At 38.1% G+C, this 24638-nt stretch overlaps 1 protein-coding gene across 15 annotated transcripts in view; it reads right to left on the reverse strand.

The window, feature by feature from the left end:
• EIF4G3 (eukaryotic translation initiation factor 4 gamma 3) overlaps nucleotides 1–24638 on the reverse strand; it is a 340922-nt gene that overhangs the window by 171690 nt on the left and 144594 nt on the right. For 3 of the 15 annotated variants that reach the window (XM_065929990.1, XM_065929989.1, XM_065929988.1), the window contains exons 3-4: nucleotides 4514–4570; nucleotides 4102–4147 (exon numbers count right to left, since the gene is read on the reverse strand). The exons of the other annotated variants lie outside the window; for them this stretch is intronic. In XM_065929990.1, the coding sequence (XP_065786062.1) occupies nucleotides 4102–4147; nucleotides 4514–4570 (103 nt within the window). The remainder of the gene's footprint in view (nucleotides 1–4101; nucleotides 4148–4513; nucleotides 4571–24638) is intronic. 15 annotated transcript variants of the gene reach the window in all.

Genomic DNA, 24638 nt, shown 5'->3' on the forward strand with positions numbered 1-24638 from the left:
GCAACCACCACTGTGATCAGTCAGCAGCCATCAACCTTGAGGCAAGATCCTCCACCAACAAAAAGATCATGACTTTCTGATGGCTCAGATAAAGCTTACAATAAAGTACTGCTGATTGTTGAAAACACGGTCTGTGTGGGTCCAATTACACGTGTGTATTTTTCATTAAATACGACAGTGCTTCATGTATAGTCAGATCATTATGCTGTACACAGTACTGATACAGTGCTGTTTGTCGATTATATCTTAATAAAACTGGAGCAAGTAAGTAAATACTACAGTACTACACAATCTGGTTGGCTGAATCTGAAAAGGTCGAACAAAGGATACAAAGTGCCCATTATGGGACTTGAGCATCTATGGATTTTACAATTTGCGGGGGATCCTGATCTCCAAAGCTGTTCCAGGGTCAACTATATTTTTTAATTAAAGTATGTACATTGGTTTTTTTTTTTTTGACATAATATTATTACACACTATGGACTTGTCATGTATGGATGTGACAGTTGGACTATAAAGAAGCAGAGCACTGAAGAATTGATGCTTTTGAACTGTGCTGTTGGAGGAGATTTGAGAGTCCCTTGGACTGCAAGGAGATCCAGCCAGTCCATCCTAAAGGAGATCAGTCCTGGGTGTTCATTGGAAGGACTGATGTTGAAGCTAAAACTCCAATACTTTGGCCACCTGATGCGAAGAGCTGACTCATTTGAAAAGACCCTGATGTTGGGAAAGACTGAGGGCAGGAGAAGGGGACGACGGAGGATGAGATGGTTGGGTGGCATCACCGACACAATGGACATGGGTTTGGGTGGACTCCGGGAGTTGGTGATGGACAGGGAGGCCTGGCTTGCTGTGGTCTCTGGGGTCGCAAAGAGTTGGCCACGACTGAGTGACTGAACTGAACTGAATGGACTACAATACAGTATTAACACATCTTTTATATGAACTGGGAAGCCAAAAAATTTGTGTGGCTTGCATCACTGCAATATTTGCTTTATTGTAGCATTCTGGAATCAAATCCACAATATTTCTATGGCATGCCTATATGTACTTTTCTTTTTTCATGAATCAAAAGAATTGGCTACTTTTATACCCACTGAAGATAACCTCTGTTTTTCAGTTTCCCTTCATGTGATAGGAGTAATATAAGCCAACTCGAAAATTCAATACAATGTCTATATTATGTGCACTTCTTTAAATATTTTTGGAAAACAACTGAAATATCTTCTCAGAAATCACAATGAAAACTAAACCAAAAAGATTTATGGAAATTTAATACAAAGAAAAGACTATGCTGTGCCTAAATGTGGCCAATAACATGGCTTCTAGTTTTATAAGCTTCAAGAAATTCACAATTTAATCAACAGACAGACAGATATGCTGTACAAAGTATTTACTCAGTCACTCTGAGTATATACTCAGAGTATAATCCTCTGCAGTCATTAAAAATGATACAGAGGGGCATTTGACAATATGGAAAGAATAATATTCAGAGAGAATGTTCAAATATGCACATATATGGACAGAATGTACTGGTAGTATTTCAAAGCACTAGGGAAATATAAAAATTACTTTATACATTGTGTTGGGATAACTAGATAATCATCTGATGGAAAGGTAGATATACACCCTCAACTCATGATACTAAAAAAATTTCAGACTGATTAAAAATGTTGGAATGTATACTATGACACTTTAATGGTACTAGAGGCAAATCTATTTCTATCATCTTAGGGATATTACTTTTAAAATCTGAAAAAAAACTACCTGCTGCTGTTGCTGCTAAGTCACTTCAGTCATTGTTATAAAAAGTTCTCAATTTTGTTTTAACAAATTGATTTATAACTGCTGCTGCTGCTGCTAAGTCACTTCAGTAGTGTCCAACTCTGTGCGACCCCATAGGCAGCAGCCCACCCAGCTCTGCCGTCCCTGGGATTCTCCAGGCAAGAACACTGGAGTGGGTTGCCACTTCCTTCTCCATGATTTATAACTATGTGTATATATATATATACACATGCATGCATTAAGTGGCTTCCCTGGTGGCTAGACAGTCAAGAATATGCCAGCAATGCAGGAGACCTGGGTTCAATCCCTGGGTCAGGAAGTTCCCCTGGAGAAGGGGATGGTTACCCACTGCACTATTCTTGCCTAGGGAATTCCATTGGACAGAGGAACCTGGCAGTTTATACAGTCCATTAGGTCTCAAAGAGTCAGACACGACTGAGTGAATAACACTATGTGCATAAATATATGCAATAGATGCTTTTCTTCATTTTTATTAATTTGCTATTATAGGATATAAATAGTGAGAAACTCTTGTATCAAGTAAATGTGTGACATCTAAATCTGGCCAGAGAAGTAAAGATAATACCTTAAAGACTAGATCAGCACTCTGACCACGTTAGCACGCACAATGCTTCCAAGCACCTTCAACATCCAATGAATTGTCTTCCTGAGATCTACACAACCAGTGTAACAGAAATTTCTGTGATGAACTGAAATTCTATAACCACTGGTTTACTTAAATTTTATTTATATACACTTTAATCACTTAAGAGTTTCACCAGTTTTACATGTACCCAGTTTTTGTGTATATTTAGTTCTCAGCAATTTTATCACATTTATAGTTTCCTATAATCCCTGCTACAGTTACAATACAGAAAAGATTCTTCACAAAGATCCTCTGCATTACCCTATAGTAGCCACAGGAACCTTCTTTCCTTCCTTCCTTCACCTCTCATGCACATAACCCTTAGCAACCACTAACCTATTCTCCATGTCTATAACTTGATTATATAGAGATGTCATAAAAATGTTAAGGAAGTAAGGAAGTTTTAGAACATGTCTTTTTAATATACTGTGTGACCAATGAGAGAAAACAAAACACTTTCACAGTATATTGGGGTTAGATGGTTGTATCAAGAAAAAGCATTTATAAAATTGATTAAGTTACAAGTTGAATTAGGTGCTTTTTCAAAATAGTGCTATTTTTCACTTGAAAGAATAAATAACAAACTACACTTACCTAGATTTTGATACATGACAGACATTTTATTGAAAATGAACAAGTGAGCTTGTCACAAAGAAAATTGAAACTACTTGCTACTAATGATAAAATTCAACCTTTCAAATGAAAATTCAAATTTTAGAAATGTGTAATTGTCAGCACATTCCCAACATATAGACTTTCCAGGTGAGAATGTGGTTTTTTAAATATTGTATAATAAACAGTATTTGAAATACCTACATAACTCAGTCAAGCAATATTTTTCAAATGACCCATACCCGATGATATACAAAACACACAAACTAAATAATCAATTCAAGTGCAAGATAGACTAACAGATTTTAACGTAACAGAGCACTGTTAGAAGTTCACTAATATGAATCAGATTCCATACTGCAACTAACGTTTAAGAAACTACCACTTTCAGTTTCTGAGAAAGCTGTGTAAAATACACCTGCCTCCCTTTCCCAATTACAGGCCTGTGAAGACTGTCTTTTCCTCACATACTTCAACTGAATTAACACTGTATGTAACAGATTCAGGGCAGAAGCAGATATAATTCCAGCTAACTTCTATTAAGCCAGGTACTTAAAAATCTGCAAAGCTTTGAATAATACAATTCTGCTCATCAACTTTTTTGTTTTGGAAAATGTTTCTTCATAAAAATACATTATTCATATTTACATACTAGGTTTGTTTATTTTAAAATTCCTGTTTTAATTTTTAATATTAACAAATACAAGACAAAAAATATTAAGAAACCCCCAAATTTTTATTTAAGCATATAAAGAAGTCTTGAACCAGAAAGTTTGAGAACACTGACTCAGATAAACGCTAGAACAGAAAGAGATCTTCTTTACTTCTTGCAAATAAAATGTTAAACATGCACATTGCTTCCCTATCCTGAAGTTTCTTCCTCAAAACTAAACTTTTCCACATTAATGTGGTTTACTGTGAACCTAAAATAATTTCCATCCATACTGCTTCCAGGAACGTTCAAAAACTGTCTTCCTGAGCTCCACATAACCACATTCAAAAGAACATGAAATATAGTGGTGTTTTTCCAGTCTGTTTCTCCCTGCCTCAACTCTTACCTGGTCTGGCACAATCTGAAGGAAGACATCCAACTCCCAGCTCCTCCTTTAAGACAGAAAGAAAAGGGCTTAACTGGCTTGCACCACTGTGGCTTGTCTGGAGCCGGCACGAGGGGGCTGGTCTCTGTCTCCTGACTCGGAGCACAGACAGGGACAGTGGCATGGCACGGGGGGAAGTCTGGGGTGCTGAAAGGAGTGGCGCCTGCTGACATACATGACAGCTGAAGGACACTTCAGACCTGCAGGCACCTGGGCAAGAGGTGAGAGGCGGAAGGTCACAACAGAAACGGGACACTTAGGGCCTTGAGCAGAAGTCAGGATAAGACTGACAAACCACAGCATTTAGAAGGAGCCACGTACACTATAGGATTACGGGGAACCAAACATGCAAGCCCAGGGAAGATGTACGCACAGAAGATGCCTGAGATGACCTGAAGCCTTTACTGGGCTGACAGCTGATGGTCTTCCCCTGCAAGAAGCCAGTTTTCAAATTTACTGGAAGGTATGGCTGTTTTTTCAAATGCTCAATTATCAACAGACGATTACAAGGCATTTAAATAAATAGGGAAACATGGCACATTCAAAGGAACACATTCAAAAGAAATCTCTAGAAACTGACCTTAAAGAGAGACAGACTTTGGAGTTACTTGACAAAGACGTTAAAACAACTGTATTGAATATGCTCAGTTAACCACAGGGAAACACAGAAACCTAAAGGGAACTAGGAAAACAATATACAAACAAAATGAGAATATTAACAAAGAAACAAAAACTGTGAAAACAAGTTTACAATCTCTGGAACAGAAAAATACAATTGGCTTTTTAAAATTCACTTGAAAAGTTCAACAGCAGATTCAAATAGGCAGAAGAAAGAATTGGTGACCTTGAGGAGAAAAGCTTTGGAATTATATCAAGACTGAGAAGAAAAATTTTAAATATAATGAAAAAAAGTAAATAGAGTCTAAGGAACTTATGATAAGGGACCCAATCAAAAAATTAATATATGCATTACACGAGAAGACAGTAGGGGCAGAGAGTTTATTTGAAAAAATCATGGCTGAAAATGTCCCAAATTTGAGGAAAGACAAGGACATACAAATAAAATAGACTCAATGAATCCTAAGTGAAATATATTATAATCAAACTCTTAGGGGGAAACAAAAAAAACACCTGCTAAATGAGAATTCTATATCACACAAAACTGTCCTTCAAACATGAGGGGGAAATTTCCAGATAAAACCTGAGGGAGTTCATTTGCACAAGACTCGCCCTACAAGAAATGTTAAAGAGAGTCTTCATACCGGAAACAAAGGTACACAAAAAAATAACCAGAAGCCATAAAAACTAAGAAATTCTCCAGTAAAGGGAAATACATGGGCATATAAAAAAAAAAACCTTAATTATTTTTATTTGGACTCATAACTACACTTATAGGTGGGCTGCAGTCCATGGGGTCGCTAAGAGTCGAACACGACTGAAGTGACTTAGCAGCAGCAGCAGCAGGACTTAAAAACATAAAAGCAACTTTAAAGATATGCTAATGGATACATAATATATAATGACCCAATCTGTGACACCAATATTATAAAGTGGGAGGAGGCATAGGTGTAAAGAACTATTTGCAAGTAATTGAAGTTAAGTTGTTATTAAAATAGACTGTTACAACTGAAGGATGTTACACATACTCCCCATGGTAGCCAAAAAGAAAGTATTTTTTAGAATATATACGAAAAGAAATGAGAAGGGAATTAAAACATATCACTACATAAGCTCAATTAAATGAAAAGCAAGGTGATAAAGGAATAAATAACGCCACCAACAACAAAAAAGAGCTCTAAGTCATGTGGAAAAAAAACCAAAATGGCAACTTTGAGTTCTTTTCTATCAGTAATTAATTTAAACACAAGCAGATTGAACTCCTGGGTTTGATCCCTGCGTTGGGAAGATCCCCTGGAGGAGGGCATGGCAACCGACTCCAGTATTCTTGCCTCAAAAATTCCCATGGACAGAAGCCTACACTCCACAGGGTCACAAAGAGTAGGACAGAACCGAGTGAGCACAGCACAGATTAAACTCGTGTAATTCAAAGAAAGGTTGGCAGAATGGATTTCTAAAAAACAAGATTCAATGACATTCTGTCTACAAAAGATTCACTTTAGACCTAAAAACCCACAGATTGAAACTCAAAGAAGGAAAAAATATTCCATGGAAGCAACCAAAAAGGGGCAGGGATGGCTATACTAATATCAGCCAAAACACACATTAAGTAAAACACTGTCACAAGAGACAAAGGGCATCACATAAAGAGAAAATGTCAATTAAAAAAGCTGTACCACCTATAAACACATACTCATCAAATATCAGAAATTCTAAATTTATAAAGTACCGCCTGACAGAATTAAAGGGAAAAAATAGCTCTACAATAAAAGTAGCAGACTTCAAAGCCTCCTTTTCAATAATGGATAAAAGAACCTGAAAGGGGGGGGGGGGGTCAATAAATAGAACTGACTTGGGACTTGCCTGGTGGTCCAGCAGTTAAAAGTCTACCTGCAGCTGCAGGGAGCCTGGGTTCAGCCCCCAGTCCAAGAGTACCCACACGTCAGGGGGCACCCAAGCCTGCGTGCTGCAACTGCTAAAGCCAGGGGGCCCAGAGGGCTCCTCAACAAGAGAAGCCGCCGTAACGAGAGACCGTCACACCAAGACAAGGAGCCGCCGCCACTCACCGAGACGGGAGAAGACCTGGCGGTCAACAATAAAGACCAAGCACAGACAAAAACAACTAAACTAATTAGTTTTTAAAAAATAGAGGACTTAAACAATACCATAGACCAAATGTATCTAAAAGACATAAAAAATACTGCGGTGATACAACACAGCAGAAGACAGATTTTTTGTAAGTGCACATGGAATATTCGCCATAATACAATATATGTTTGATCACAAGATAATTTTCAATCAACTTTTTAACCTACATTTTCTCATCCCAATGGAATGAAAGTAGAAATCAAGAGCAGATAGAAAATAACAAAGACGTGAAAATTAAACAGTACAGTCTTCAATAACCAGTGAGTCAAAGAAGAACTCACAAAGGAAATTAGAAAATATCTTGAGACAAAAGAAAATGAAAAAAACAACAAACCCAAATTTATGGGATGCGACAAAAACTGCACTGAAAGGGAAATCGAATGGCTTCTGGTTCAAGATGGTGGAATAGAAGAAAACATGCTCTCCTGCTCCTGCGAGAATGCCAAAATCGCAACTAGCTGTTGAATAACCATCAACAGGAGGATGCTGGAACCCAACAAAAAGGATACCCCACGTCCAAGACAAGAAGCTGCAGTGAAACGGCAGGAGGGGTGTAATCACAATAAAATCAAATTCCATACCAGTCAGGGGGGTGACCCACAAACTGGAGAACAATAAAACCAAAGAAGTTCTCCCACTGTTGTGAAGGTTCTGAACCCCATGTCAGGCTTCCTAGCCTGGGGATCTGACAAAGGGTCTGGTAATTCCCCAGGAATCTGACCTTGAAGACCAGTGGAATTTGATTACAGGACTTCCAGAGGACTGGGGAAAACAGAGACTCCAGTCTTGGAGGGCACAAAATATTGTATGCACCAAGACCCAGGAGAACGGAACAGTAACACCACTAAGACTGAACCAGATCTACCTGCTAGTGCCGGAGGGTCTTCTGTGGAGGCATGAGTCAGTAAGGGCCCACCACAGGGATGGGGGCGCTAGCAGCAACAGCCCTGGAAGGTGGCCCTTGGCATAAGTCCTCTTGGAGATCACCATTATTTCTACCATGGAGCCCACAGACCCAAGGACTGGTTTGCCACAGGACAAAAATAATACCAGGGAGAGAGCACAACCCCACCCATCATAAAATAATTGGATTTTAAAGCTTTACTGAGCAAGGCCCTGCCACCAGAGCAAGACCCAGTTTTTCCCACTGCCATCCCCTCCCATCAGGAAGCTTACACAAGCCTCAGCCTCCTCCATCAGAAGGCAGACAGAAGAAGACAGAAGAAGTACAATCCCATAGTGACTAAAACAAAACTACATTACAGAAAGTTAACCAGCATGAAAAAGCAGAAAGTTAAGTACCAGATGAACGGGCAAGATAAACCCCCAGAAAAACAATTAAGTGGAGATAGGCAACCTTCCAGAAAAAGAATTGAGAATAGTGATAGTGAAGATGATTCAGGATCTCAGAAAAAGAATGGAGACAAAGATTGAGAAGATGCAAGAAATGTTTACCAAAGACCTAGAAGAACTAAAGAACAAACAAACAGAGATGAACAATACACCAGAAGAAATCCATAGCAGAATAACTGAGGCAGAAGAACAGATCAATGACCTGGAAGACAGAATTGTGGAAAACACTGCCATAGAACAGAATACAGAAAAAATAATAAAAAGAAACGAAGACAGCCTAAGAGACCTCTGGGACAACATTAAACATACCAACAATTGCATTGTACATGTCCCAGAAGGAGAGAGGGAGAAAGGACCTGAGAAAATAGGTCCTGAGAAAATTTGAAGAAAACTTCCCTAACAAGGGAAAAGAAACAGCCGACCAAGTCCAGGAAGCACAGAGAGTCCCAAGCAGGATAAACCCAAGGAGGAACACACTGAGACGCATAGAAACAAAATGACAAATACTAAAGAAAGAAATAAAATATTAAAAACAAGGGGAAAATGACACGTAACATACAAGAGAACTTCCATCAGCCTATCAGCTGATTCCTCAAGGGAAACTCTACAAGCCAGAAGGGAACTCATGATGTATTTGAAGTGATGAAAGGGAAGAATCCATAACCAAGAATATCCTACCTGGCAAGACTCTCCTTCAGATATGATGGAGAAATCAAAACCTGTCCAGACAAGCAAGAGTTAAAAGAATTCAGCACCACCAAACCAGCATTACAACAAACGCTAAAGCAACTATTCTAGGCAGAAAACACAAGAGAAGGAAAGGACCCTATCTATACAAAATACACCCAAGACAATTAAGAAAATGGTAATAGGACCATACACATCAATAGTTACCTTAAATGTAAATGGACTAAATGCATGAACTAAAAGGCAGAGACTGGCTGAGCAAATGAAAACATGTGCATACTGTACTTCCACTTTACCACATCACTCTGCTTGACCCAAATTGTATGCTCCCCAAACCTGCTCCCCAAATTGTATGTAATTATTTTATATTGTTAGGTTAATCATGTTCCCAATATGTTGACAATTGTAATTCTCTCTTTTTTGGGGGGTCTAGTTATTGATTGTGAAAACTGATAAACATCTTTTACTATTATGATTGTGATTATATAACTATAACTTACTTAATACCACTGTTTCATGATTTTGGGTAACAGAAACATAATAAAATTCTATTATCATCAAAACTATCATTTAATAGAAAAACGCATAATCACTTTTCAAAATTCAGATGTGTATCAGAATTATCTTGGAATTTTTTTAAAAATACAGATGCCCAGATATTGCTGTTTCTTTTCTTTTTTTTTTTTTGGCCAGAGCTCAAGATATGTTTCTAATGAGCAGCCCTATTTAAAAACAACTGGACTATATGAGGATCTCTTTAACTTTTTCTATTTCATATCCAGTGCTCCCATTTCATCTAGTCTATTTTTCCCATTTCTCCATCTGTCCTTTTTCTTTTTTGATGTTCTTTCTCAAGCTTCTATCAAGAACACTACAGAAGTATTCTCATACATATATATAAGTAAAATGTAGAATACATGTATTTTAGAAAACTAAAATGAATTTTTGCCTAACAAAAAAAGGTATGACAGTTTAATTCCAACTGACTTAGTATGAATAGATGGCTAGATTTCTAATTTAAAAAAATAGATATTCAACAAACAACAAAGGTTTCCTGTATAGCACAGGAAACTGTACTCAATGTTTTATAGTAACTTTTAACGGAAAATAATTTCAAAAATAATATATATATAACTGAATCACACACACACAAAAGAATGCTACTTTTCTAAATTTAGTAATGTTTATGTTTGTCAGCTTTTCTAAATGTCCTATGGGTATCTAATAACAACGTATAAGATACAACTTTTAAATATATTTGTGTACATGAGATTAAAAAAACTAAATAGAAATCTATTATATTCAAATTACTAATGACATATTTCAATATGCTCCTGTTCTTCTTTTTCGGCACTTGATAAAATATTCTCAGAGAAACGCCAGTATGCCTCACTATGATTATGTATTTTTTCTCTCCCTCATATCTCTTCGGGGTTGAGCCTTATTTAGGTGTCTAATGGTTTATGATGTCTATCTTTTGAACAGTAACTTTTATCATAAAAAATATTCATCTTTGTTCCAATTAAAATAAAGAAATTAACTTTAAAAAAAGCAGAAACCTCGTATCAACAACCTAACTTTACACCTTGTGCAGGCTAAGTCACTTCAGTCATGCCCGACTCTTTGTGACCCTATGGATTGTAGCCCACCAGGCTCCTCTGTCCTTGGGATTTCCCAGGCAAGAACACTGGATTGGGTTGCCATTCCCTTCTCCAGGAACTTTATGCTTTAAGGAACTAGAAACAGAAGAACAAACCAAAAACTATTAGAAAAATGTAAATAAAGACTAAAGCAGATTTTTCAAAAATACAGTATATTAAGAAAAATACGGTATATGTAAAACTGAATTACCCTGGTGTACACTTGAAACTAACCCAACACTGTTAATCAGCTATATAGCAATATAAAATAAAAATTGAGTAAGTGAAAATAAAAAACAAAAAATACAGTGTAGAACAATACAAAAAAATAGTAATAAAACCAAGATCAACAAAACTGAAAAAAACTAACGAGACTGAGGAAGAAAAATAAGTGAGATAAGTAAGTCAACAAGGGGACATTTTAACTGATGACACAGAAATGTAAGGGCTCCTGGATAGCTCATGCGGTAAGAATCCTCTGCCTGCAACACAGGAGGCACAGGAGACTCGGCTTCCATCCCCAGGTGGGGAAGAGCCCCTGGAGGAGGAAGCGGCAACCCACTCCAGTGTTCTTGGCTAGAAAACCCCACGGACAGAGGAGCCTGGCGGGCTACAGTCCAAGGGGTTGCAAAGAGTTAGACATGACTGGGCATTATGTTCATAAAGAGAATGCCATAAACAATTATACACCAAGGTCTAGTTAACCTATATGAAAGAAACAAACTCCTAGAAGCACATAACCTATAATGACTGAATATTGAAAAAATAGAAAAACGGAAGAGACCTATACTACTCATCAAAAACCTTGCAACAGAGACCAGCCCAGGAACATACAGTTTCACTGGTGATTTTTAACAAATATTTAAAGACATAGAGAATACTTCCAGACTCATACTATGAGGCTAACATTAACCAGATACTAAAATCAGACAAAAATAATACAAGAAAGGTACAGACTAATATTCCTGATTCAAAATTTCTCAACAAAATACTAGCAAACAGAATTTAATAACACAGTAAACAGATTATATATAATGACCAAGTAAGATTTATTCCTGAAATATAAGGCTGGTTCAACAAACAAAAACCATTCAATACTCCTACACTAACAAAATAGAGAAAAAACACAAGATCATTTGAACTGATGCAGAAAAAAATATGTGATAAACTTCAATAATCTTTCAGGATAAAAACACTCAATAAACTAGGAACAGAAAGAAGCGACTGGAATTTCTCTGGTGGTCCAATGGTTAAGAATCCCCCTTCCGAGAACGTGAGGGTGGGATGTTTTGAAAGAACAGCATGTATACCATCTATGGTGAAACAAACCACCAGCCCAGGTGGGATGCATGAGTCAAGTGCTCGGGCCTGGAGCACTGGGAGGACCCTGAGGAGTCGGGTGGAGAGGGAGGTGGGAGGGGGGATCGGGATGGGGAATACGTGTAACTCTATGGCTGATTCATGTCAATGTATGACAAAACCCACTGAAATGTTGTGAAGTGATTGGCCTCCAACTAATAAAATAATATTTAAAAAAAAAAAAACCTAGATTATAAATTACAACTCCTTGAAGACATATGGTTTATACACTAAAATTTAACATTGGAAAAAAAAAAAAAAAAAAGAATCCCCCTTCCAACGCAGGCGATGTAGGTTCAATCCCTCGTGGAAAAAGATCAAGACCCCACATGCCCACTACTGAGCCTATGCACCACAACTAAGACTCAAGGCAGTAACAGATAAGTTAATATACAGAAATCCAAACAATTCAACAACAACAAAAATCCTAATTTAAGAAGGGGCAACCAATGTTCATCGCAGCACTGTTTACAATAGCCAGGACATGGAAGCAACCTAGATGCCCATCAGCAGACGAATGAATAAGGAAGCTGTGATACATATACACCATGGAATATTACTCAGTCATTCAAAAGAATACATTTGAATCAGTTCTAATGAGGTGGATGAAACTGGAGCCTATTACACAGAGTGAAGTAAGCCAGAAAGAAAAACACAAATTCAGTATACTAATGCATATATATGGAATTTACAAAGATGGTAACAATAATCCTATATGCAAGACAGAAAAAGAAACACAGATGTACAGAACAGACTTTTGGACTCTACGGGAGACGGCGAGGGTGGGATGATCCGAGAGAAGAGCACTGAAACATGCATATTATCAACTGTGAAACATGGGATGGGGAGGGAGGTGGGAGGAGGGTTCAGGATGGGGAACACATGTAAATCCATGGCTGATTCATGTCAGTGTATGGCAAAAACCACTACAATACTGTAACGTAATTAGCCTCCAACTAATATAAAAAAAAGAAAAAAAAAAATAAGGGGTAAAAAATTTGAATAACCATTTCTCCAAAGAAGGTACAGAAATAGCCAATAAGCACATGAAAAGATATTCCCCAATCCCTGGAGAGAAATTCAAATCAAAACCACAATGACATACTAACTCACACCCACCAGGATGGCTACTGAAGAAAATAACAAATGTTTGGTAAAGCCTGGAGAAACTGAAACAGCTGCACATTGCTGGTATCCATGTTAAACAGTGCAGCCACCATGGAAAAAAGAATGACAGCTCTCAAAAAGATGGAAAACAGAACAGTCACGCAAGCATAAGTGTTCAGTCGCTTCAGTCGTGTCTGACTGTTTGGACCATAGTCTGCCACGCTCCTCTTTCTATGGGATTCTCCAGGCAAGAATACTGGACTAGGTTGCCATGCCCTCCTCCAGGGTACCTTCCCAACCCAAGGATCAGACCCACATCTCCTATGTCTTAAGCAAGTTCTGTACATACTTGAACTGTCAGGCTGAGTTTGGTTCTACCTTCTAAGTCGTGTCCAACTCTTGTGACCCCATGGACTATAGCCCGCCAGGCTCCTCTGTCCATGGGATTCTCCAGGCAAGAATACTGGAGTGGGTTGCCATTTCCTCCTCCAGGGATCTTCCTGACCCAGGAATCGAATGCAGGTCTCCTGCATTGCAGGCAGATGATTTACGGACTGAGCTATGAGGGAACTGTCATATACTTGAGCAGTTCTATTTCTGGGTATATACACAAAAGATTGAAAAGTACAGCTTTGAAGAGATGATTATACACCTATGTTCACAGAAGTATTCACAATATTCAAAAGCTGGAAGCAACTCAAGTGTTCACTGATAAGTGAATGGATAAATAAAATGTACACACATGTAATAGAGTATTATTCACTCATTAAAAGAAAGGAACTTCTGACACATGTGACAATATGAATGAACCTTGAAGATATGATGCTAAGAGGAGTAACCCAGTCACAGAACGACAGTGCATGATTGTCTTTTGAAGTACTTAAACTAGTCAGATTTAAAGACAGAAAACGGAATGGCTGCTGCCCAACGGTAGGGGAAGGAGGGGTTGGTGGCTATAATTTAACGGGTACAGAGTTCCAGCTGCACGAGGTAAAAGAGTTCTGAAGACACTGACATTGCACAGATATGTGGATGTAATTAATACCTTCAACTCTACACTTTTAAATAGTTAAGACAGCAAATTTTCTATGTATTTAACATTAACACAATTTTTTAAAAATTTAAGTATACAAAAACATCACGAAGTCTAATCACAAACAACTTTGTTTCAACAGCATATATTCAACATCATCAATTAGTTGTCTGACTAATACATATCTGACTACATATACTCAAATATATTTGCTTATTTGTATCTTGTTGAATTCTAAACAATACTTGATCAAGTAGACTTCTCTAAACATTGATAACTTGATATGGCACTGTAATCCACCCAAAACTCATAAACGGTATAGTTAGTTATAAAAAATCACCTTATACAGATTTAAAAATCATCATTTAACAGTCTGCACAACACACAATGCCTTTTATATATTTCAGTGATGGGAAAGCCCAAAGTCTTATCATTTATTTCCAAGAAAGGAGAGTAACACAGAGAATGAGACCCAAGCAGAGTATATAGGTAACCATGTCATAAAGAGGTATTAACTGAAAATAAAACAAAATTCCTCCTACTCCACTGGACATCATCAAAAAACACTACAAACAGTACTACAGGAAACACAAATAATTCCTCAAGTACAGAAGAGAAAACACTGTTTATTCATGTCACTCAGGGTTCAGGAAGGGTTCATTGGCCTGTTGCCACCACCAATCGTACAAGGACTGGAGAACCACTTTCCCTTTTCCCAAATCTCAATTTATTTCCTGTGGAATAATATGCGAGTTGGTTTGAAATCATTTTTCATTTGTTCTTCAGAACATGCACAAACATCACGGCTGAACCTTAGGTTTTCAGGCCCAGATAATTTAAAATACTGAGAAACAACCAATTTTTCACTTATATGGAAAACAAATAGCCAATGCAACTGCTGGAATTACTTTCAAATGGTGTTCAAGTCAGGTCCCATTTATATGGACTTAATTAGGTATATTAAATTCCTAATGACACCACCAACTAAAAGGATGCTAAAATAAAAATCCCAGTAAATATTCAAAATAAAAACAAATCTTCTCACGCTTGCTTAATATCTTCTGAAACACAGAATTAAAGATTAAAACACTGCAATAATTGTTTAATTGACAATTTACTTTATTCATCCACCATAAAAAGCTATGTATTTCCCACTTTACATGTAATATAAAGCACCGTGTAAGCAATATAATCCTACGGACTACTAGACCTAAGCAAATATTCCTACATAGCTAAACATTATTGTAAACAGAATGTTGGCAGTTATTTCTTCTTAATGAATCCATTTTCCATTTTCCTTTCGAAATAATCTGACTCAAGTTCACATGCTGCACTTCGAAGACAAACACTCCAAATGTCAAAAAGAATAAATCATAGTGACTCACTGCTTCCCAGACAAATGAGCAGATTATGATTACTAGATGTGTTCAGGCTTCCAAGGGCTTTCTCGTTCAGAGACATGCATATAAATAGGTACACAGGGTAATAATAATCACATTTCACACACTGAAAGACTCAACTCCAGTAACCGGTGGTGCAAACCCTGAGGACAAGGTGAGCAACTCAAGAAAATCAGAGTAAAACTACTAATACCATAATTTAATATTAAAGAAATCCAGAAAATACACATCATTACTGTTCCTATGACAGAAGGGCATTTGTTTTTTAACTTCAGAAAAAGGAAAAGTTCCTATATAAAAATTTAGAACAGGAACACCTCAATGACGGCCCTGAAGCACCGAAAATGAGTATATGTCCAGAAAACAAGCTAAAACGTAATTGTGCAGAATTATTTTCTGGACAATTAGAAGTTTATCTTCTTTCCCTAACCTTTTATTTAAATATCAAACTTTTCATCTTTATACTTAAAGAATATTCAAAGTTATCTATAATGGAAAGCACTCATCAGTGTGACTGCATTACGATTTTTCTAAGGATACTAAATGAAAATTCCCTCCAAGTTATTTTTAGATCATCACTGAGCTGGCTAAATAAACATCAGCCCTGCCATGCAATGTGACTCCCCAGCACTTACTCTGCTGATAATAAACAGACACCATGCACGCACTATCACATGAGACAGGTTTCGAAAACAGCTGAGTCACCTCCTAACGGTCCTCCTGCTCCCAGTACCTCAGTGGAACACCACAACACTGGCTGCTTCTCTTATTTGCACTAGTAAATAACAATTCCCTTATACTTCAATAATATCAAGCAGTTAATGACAAAACTCACTTCAGGAATCACATAGCTCTAGCCCCACCCCAATGAACACACCAAGCATTTCTGACAACAGTGATAGAAAAACAAAGAAAAGCAAAAATAGGAAGCTAATTAGGTTGGCAAACTTCATCTCAATTAGGCCAGTCTACTCTGGAGAAAAACGTATCACTCCAGTTAAAACAGAGTGCACTTAACCACTGCACTATTCACAGAGCTTCTGCTTTTTTTGTGACACAATGAAAAGGAGAGAGGTGAAAGGCAAAGGAGAAAAGTAAAGACATACCCATCTGAATGCTGAGTTCCAAAGAATACCAAGGAGAGATAAGAAAGCCTTCCTCAAGTGATCAATGCAAAGAAATAGAGGAAAACAATAGAATGGGAAAGACAAGAGAGCTTGACAAGAAAATTAGCGATACCAAGGGAACATTTCATGCAAAGATGGGCACAATAAAGGACAGAAACAGTATGGACTTAACAGAAGCAGAAGATACTAAGGAGAGGTGGCAAGAATATACAGAAGAACTATACAAAAAAGATCTTTATGACCCAGATAACCACGATGGGTGTAATCACTCACATAGAGCCAGACATCCTGGAATGTAAAGTCAAGAGGGCCTTAGGAAGCATCACTACCAACAAAGCTAGTGGAGGTGATGGAATTCCAGTTAAGCAATTTCAAATCCTAGAGGATGATGCTGTCAAAGTGCTGCACTCAATATGCCAACAAATTTGGATAACTCAGCAATGGCCACAAGACTGGAAAGGGTCAGTTTTCATTCCAATCCCAAAGAAAGGCAATGCCAAAGAATGTTCAGACTACCATACAATTGCACTCATCTCACATGCTAGCAAAATAATGTTGAAAATTCTCCAAGCCAGGCTTCAATAGTACATGAACCGTGAACTTCCAGATGTTCAAGCTGGATTGAGAAAAGACAGAGGAACCAGAGATCAAACTGCCAACATCTCCTAGATCATTGAAAAAGAGAGTGTCAGAAAAACCTCTACTTCTGCTTTAATGACTATGCCAAAGCCTTTGACTCTGCCAAAGCTTTTGACTGTGTGGATCACAACGAACTGTGGAAAATTCTGAAAGAGATGGGAATAGCAGACGACCTGGCCTGCCTCTTGAGAAATCCATATGCAAGTAAGGAAGCAAAAGTTAGAAGTGGACATGGAACAACAGACTGGTTCCAAATTGGGAAAGGAGTATGTCAAGGCTGTACATTATCACCCTGCTTATTTAACTCACATGCAGAGTACATCATGTGAAATGCCGGGCTGGATGAAGCACAAGCTGGAATCAAGATTGCAGGGAGAAATATCAATAACCTCAGATATGCAGATGACACCACCCTTATGGCAGAAAGCAAAGAAGAACCAAAGAGTCTCTCGATGAAAGTGAAAGAGGAGAGTGAAAAAGTTGGCTTAAAACTCAACATTCAGAAAACTGCTGCTGCTGCTAAGTCACTTCAGTCGTGTCTGACTCTATGTGACCCCATAAATGGAAGCCCCCATCCCTGGGATTCTCCAGGCAAGATCATGGTATTTGGTCCCATAACTTCATGGCAAATAAATGGGGAAACAATAGAAACAGTGAGAGACTTTATTTTTTCGGACTCCAAAATCACTGCAGATGGTGACTGCAGCCATGAAATTAAAAGACGCTTCCTCCTTGGAAGAAAAGTTATGACCAACCTAGACAGCATATTAAAAAGCAGAGACATTACTTTGCCAACAAAGATCTGTCTAGTCAAAGCTATGGTTTCTCCAGTAGTCATGTATGGATGTGAGAGTTGGACTATAAAAAATGTTGAGCGCCAAAGAATTGATGCTTTTGAACTGTGGTGCTGGAGAAGACTCTTGAGAGTCCCTTGGACTGCAAGGAGATCCAACCAGTCCATCCTAAAGGAAATCAGTCCTGAATAATTCATTGGAAGGACTGATGCTGAAGATGAAACTCCAATCCTTTGGCTACCTGATGCGAAGAACCGACTCATTGGAAAAGACCCTGATGGTGGGAAAGACTGAAGGCAGGAGGAGTAGGGGATGACACAGGATGAGATGGTTGGATGGCATCACTGACGCGATGGACATGAGACTCCAGGAATTGGTGATGGACAAGGAAGACTGACGTACTGCAGTTCATGAGGTACCAAAGAATCAGACACAACTGAGTAACTGAACTGAACTTGATCAACACAATCCCCCTGGGTTTTCTTCCAACAGTGAAAATGAAAGTCACTCAGTTGTGTCTGACTCCTTGCGACCCCCTGGACTATACAGTCCATGGAATTCTCCAGGCCAGAATACTAGAGTGGCTAGCCTTTCCCTCCTCCAGGTGATCTTTCAACCCAGGGATTGAACCCAGGTCTCCTGCATTGCAGGCAGATTCTTTACCAGATGAGCCACAAGGGAAACCCAAGAATACCGGCATGGGTAGCCTATTCCTGCTCCAGGGGATCTTCCCAACCCAGGAATTAAACCGGGGTCTCATGCACTGCAGGTGGCCTCTTTACCAACTAAGCCACCAGGGAAGCCCCAAGGGACGCCCTTTCTTCCCAAAGTATCCCTGAATGACACAGTCTATGTTCTTGACTTCAAACAAGGCCTCTTGACTTCAAACAACAAGGCCTCCAATAAAAACTGCTTTAGATTTTCTTTTTTTGATGATGTTAGTTAACTAGCAGTATCATCAGTGAAAGACACTGAACACATTAAAAACTTTTTTTGGAATGAAAAAAAAAAACAGTTCAACAATTTTTTTTCCCCAGCATCGACAGAAGTCCTAAAGATAAAGTCAAAAAGACATGGTTCCTGTGTTTAAGGAACTGATAACTTACCTAACAACTGTAACAGAATACAGCAAGTGCTTTAAACAGTGTGAACAATATGGCAAGAAGGAAAGCAAAAACTAATTCTTCCTGGGAGAAGATTTCCAGAGAAACTCCACAGGTCAGAGTTCAACAAGGGATGGGGAAGCAGGAGGGTAAGTTGGCCACACGAGGAGAGGAGCACCATGTGTAAGCAAAGCAAAGAGTACAATAGAAGCAGGAAAACCTGGAAAATGAAAAAGCCAGGAAAAGTCTGCTGAAGTCTGAAAAGGTCAGTGATGCCAGCACCTAGGAGCGGGTGAGCCTTTGGGGCCAGAGAATTAGATTAGGGATGAACTGCTGAGCTATAAAGGTATGTCAGGATAAGAAACGACTTTAACTTAAAAGGAATCCAGGATATGTTAAACACGGAAGCAATATCATTAGTTTCGTGAAAAGAACTGCCATGATAATAAGGAGTACTAGAGAAAGGGATCTGTGTCAGGGTTACTAGTTAGGGAACACTAATAGTCCAGGCACAAGCTGATAAGGACCTAGTCTACCGTGATAGATCTAGACAAAGGAGGCCTATTTTAAAATAACTGGTATACTCTCCTCAAGACTTTCTCAGAAACTACACATGAGCAGTAAGGAAGCACTGAAGAGCCAAGACTGAGGCCCAGTCTGCCTCGCAGACGTCAGCTCAGCTCCCCCTGCTCTCCTGCCATGTTATTAGCCTTATTTATTTCACTCAAACATATCAGGTATTTTCCTCTTAATGTCTTTGCATTAGCTGTTTTCTCTGATTTTGCTGAAAATGTGATTGATTCAACTGTATCATACTGAGTTTTAATTATCAAAGAAAACCCCAAGTATAAATGCATACAGAGTAATCAGACATGTATTGATCATACTTGTGACTAGCAACATAAAACAAACTCCTTGCAATGGCAGTGGATGAGATCGCTAAGGGTACAGGACTAAATATCAAAAAACCATTTGAAACAAATATGTTTGATACAGGCAAGATGAAAATAAATCTTTAAAGCAGGAAGATATAGTTTCCGAAGGATTAAACGCAAACTCTCTTTATTCGGAGTCTGTTCACTATAAACCACAGATTTACTTTAATTACACAAAACCGCTATGAAGTAAATCATTTTAAAAATGAGAAAACATGCTCTGAGGAAATAAAGTAACTTGCCATAAGTCACATACAGAAGGGCTAATGCAGAATGTGAATCTCAATCTGCTGAATCTTAATCTCAATAAAATAGAAGGAAACCAATGCAAGAGGTGAAACAAAATATTGTTTAATGTAATAATCAGGATAAAGACAAAAGTCGCTGTTGTTCAGTTGCTCAGTAGTGTCTGACTCTACGATCCCATGGACTGCAATGTGCCAGGTTTCCCTATCCTTCATTATCTCCCAAAGTTTCCACAAACTCATGTCCACTGAATTGGCGATGCTACCCAACCATCTCATCCTCAACTAAAAAGAGAGTAGCCATATCATCCAGTAGGGCTGACTTCGACCTGAATGAGAGCCCAGAACTTTTATAAAGTAGAAAAGAGGGGAAGAGATGGCAGGCCTGGAACGCCGTCCCAGGAAGGCATCCAATGCGCTTGAGAACAAAGATGTGAATTTCCAGAAAAGAAACTGTGGTAAATTCTTAAAGAGATGGGAATACCAGACCACCTGACCTGCCTCCTGAGAAACCTATATGCAGATCAAGAAGCAACATTTAGAAACAGACATGGAACAATGGACTCATTCAAAATTGTGAAAGGAATACATCAGGCCTGTGTATCATAACCCTGCTTGTTTAACTTTTATGCAGATTACATCATTCAAAATGCCGAACTGGATGAAGCACAAGCGGGAATCACGACTGCCGGGAGAAATATCATTAACCTCAAATATGCAGATGACACCATCCTTATGGCTGAAAGTGAAGAGAAATAAAAGAACCTCTTGATTAAAGTGAATAAGGAGAGTGAAAAAGTTGGCTTAAAACTCAACATTCAAAAAATGAAGATCATGGCATCTGGTACCATCACTTCATGGCGAATAAATGGGGAAACAATGGAAACCGTGACAGACTTTATTTTCTTGCACTCCAAAATCACTGTGGATGGTGACTGCAGCCATGAAATCAAGATGCCTACTCCCTGCAAAAAAGCTATGACAAACCTAGACAGCACATTAAAAAGCAGAGACATTACTTTACCTACAAAGGTCCAAACAGTCAAAGCTATGGTTTTTCAGATAGTCATGTACGGAGGTGAGAGTTGGCTCATAAAAAAGGCTGAGCACTGAAGAACTAATGCTTTGAACTGTGGTGTTGGAGAAGACTCTTGAGAGTCCCTCAGACTGCGAGGAGATCCAACCAGTCCACCCTAAAAGGAAATCAATCCTGAATATTCATTGGAAGGACTGATGCTGAACCTGAAGCTCTAATACTTTGGACACCTGATGCGAAGAAGTGACTAATTGAAAAAGACCCTGATGCTGGGAAAGACTGAAGGCAGGAGGAGAAGAGGACGACAGAGGATGAGATAGCTGGATGGCGTCACCAACTCAATGGACATTTGAGCAAGTTCTGGGAGATGGTGAAGGACAGGGATGCCTGGTATGCTGCAGTTCACGTGGTTACAAAGAGTTGGACACGACAGAGCAACTGAACTGAACTGATGATCTAGTAATCCCCTTCCTGGGTACATATCTGGAGAAATTTAAATTTGAAAAGATACATGGCACCTCAATATTCACTCACTGCAGCACTATTGAAAATAGCCAAGACATGAAAGCAACTCTAGGGCCTATCAACAGATGATTGGATTAAGAGGCTGTGAGACAGATATAGATATAGGTATAGGTATAGATATAGATGGCTAAACTTCCCTGGTGGCTCAGACGGTAAAGCATCTGCCTACAATGTGGGAGACCCAGGTTCGATCCCTGAGTCGGGAAGATTCTCTGGAGAAGGAAATGGCAATCCACTCTAGTACTCTTGCCTGGAAAACCCCATGGACGGAGAAGCGTGGTAGGCTACAGTCCATGGGGTTGCAAAGAGTCGGGACACGACTGAGCAACTTCACTCACTCACTCATAGATATACTCACTCAGACATAAAAGAAATGAAATAATGCCATTTGCAGCAATATGGATGGACCTAGAGATTACCATACTAAGTGACATAAGTCAGAAAGAGAAAGACAATACCATATGATATTACTTACATGTGGAATCTAAAATATTACACAAATGAACTTAATTACAACACAGAAACACTCACAGACACAGAAAACAAATCTATGCTTATCAAAGGGGGAAGGGGGTGGACAATGGCTAAATTAGCAGTTTGGGATTAGCAGGTACAAACTACTACATATAAAGCAGATAAAGAACAAGGATCTACTGTATAGTTCAGGGAACTATACTCAGTATCCTATAATAAACCATAATGGAAAAGAATATAAATATACATATATATTTATATAGAGAGACATTGGCTTCCCTGGTGGCTCAGCGGTAAAGAATCTGCTTGCCAATGCAAGAGCCGCAGGAGACACAGGTTCAATCCCTGGGTCGGGAAGATCCCCTGGAGAAGGATATGGCAACCCACTCCAGTGTTCTTGCCTGGAAAACCCCATGGACAGAGGAGCCTGGCGGGCTACTGGCACGGGCTCACAGTCAGACACGACTGAGCGACAGCACACAGCACTTACTCATACATACATACATCATATATACACACACAGAAACAGATAACTGAATCATTTTAATGCACATCAGGAACTAATAAAATAATCAACTATTAATCAACTATACTTCCATAAAACTTTTAAAATTTAAAAAGATATTTGGGTCTATTGCTAAACATGCCACACTGGAAAATTAACTATGAGGAACATATGTCTTTAGGAATTATGAAATGTATTCATAAATTTTCCAGTAACAGATGATTGATAATTGTTTAATGCTACAATAAGGGAACACAACTCTAAATGCAAGGCAAGATGGATATGTATTTTCAGTTTAAAAACTTATGAGGAATACATTTTGCTGAAAAAAAGAAAGCAATTTTGTTGTAAAGAGGCGATGATTGTTTCAGAATTGGAAAGAGTAAATAAAGGACAAGAAGATTTATGGAAAAGAATTCTTTGGAAAAAAAAAAAGGAGCTTTATGTGTGGTCAAGCTGGCTGAATATTACAAGGCCTCTAAGAATAAGCTTTAAAATCAGTGGTATACTTATATAAAACTAAAACCTAATTTACTTTCATTTTCATTTCCTAAAAGAACAGTCTTTTTGGAATTATTGGTTTGCTCCTGAGAAAAGATTGTGAAAGTCTTTTAACTTATCTTTAATTAACCTCCTTAGAAACAAAAATTTGTAGTTTACCAAAATTATTTTGTTTCATGCTAACCAAGTCTTTGCTTATTAAAGAAAATTAAATCTTCTCAATATTAAAAGAGCTAAGTTTCCCTTACAACTATGTAACCTTTTGTATTTGCCTTTGAAATCTTTTATTATTACTTTAGTCAAATAGATAATTAAGTATCATTTCATAGTGATCTGTGGTCCTGCTTGACCTAATGTCTAAAACCTTTGGCATGCCACAACTAAGACCTGGCACAGTCAAGTGAATTAACAAATGAGAATATTTTTTTAAAACCTACTGATATGTTTAAAACACTTCTCAAAAATCACAAAAGTCTTCATTTAGAAATGAAGTCTTTCATTGTGTGTTTCTTTACTTGAACCAGCTTTAGGCTCTCCCAGAATACCACTGGAGAATCTAAAAGGATTTGTCTCTCAGCTGGTATTATGTTGAATGAATTGGTCTTATTTGATATATTAAATAAGCTGATCACATAAATTGATATATATTGACAAATTATATAGGAGGCTTGTCATATAAGAAGGACTAGTGAATCTTTTTACCTTATTTGTAAAGGTGTATATTAATACAAGTATTCAAAACTGGATTAAATTTCTGAATTCTAAGATGAACTGATACAATGTTGTCAGTTTTTAAATGTGTATCACAGAAATAAGCAATTTCATTCTTAATCTCATTATAATGAACTCTCATCAGACCTTTAATATGGTTTTTTCAAGTCTTTGCAATTTCTAGGCAGTTATTGGTTTATTCTAATGCTTTTGGAAACATTTCATCTTTAAAGAGAGAAAGGACTCTGACAGGTATTCAGGAATACAGTTTTTTGATAACTCTAATATCATAAGATTGAACAGGGTAAGGATTTCTAAAACTCTAATTTAAAGCCGACCGCTTTCATGTTTTGTTTTCCCCATATAAAGGGTCTTTTTTATTTTTACTCTTCTCCTTTAGGCGATCTATAATTTATTTACAGCAATTTGATCAAGTGTATCCTCACAACAAAGGTTGAAGAATGTATCTTTTTCTCCCTATTTGGTTCCCCCCTAAAGTCTGTCCTGTTTTTCATTACAACATATATATTTGCAGAGATTTTAGGAGAGTCTATTCTC

The sequence above is a fragment of the Muntiacus reevesi genome, chromosome 3 (genome assembly GCF_963930625.1).
Source record: "Muntiacus reevesi chromosome 3, mMunRee1.1, whole genome shotgun sequence".
NCBI classification, from domain to species: Eukaryota; Metazoa; Chordata; class Mammalia; order Artiodactyla; family Cervidae; genus Muntiacus; species Muntiacus reevesi.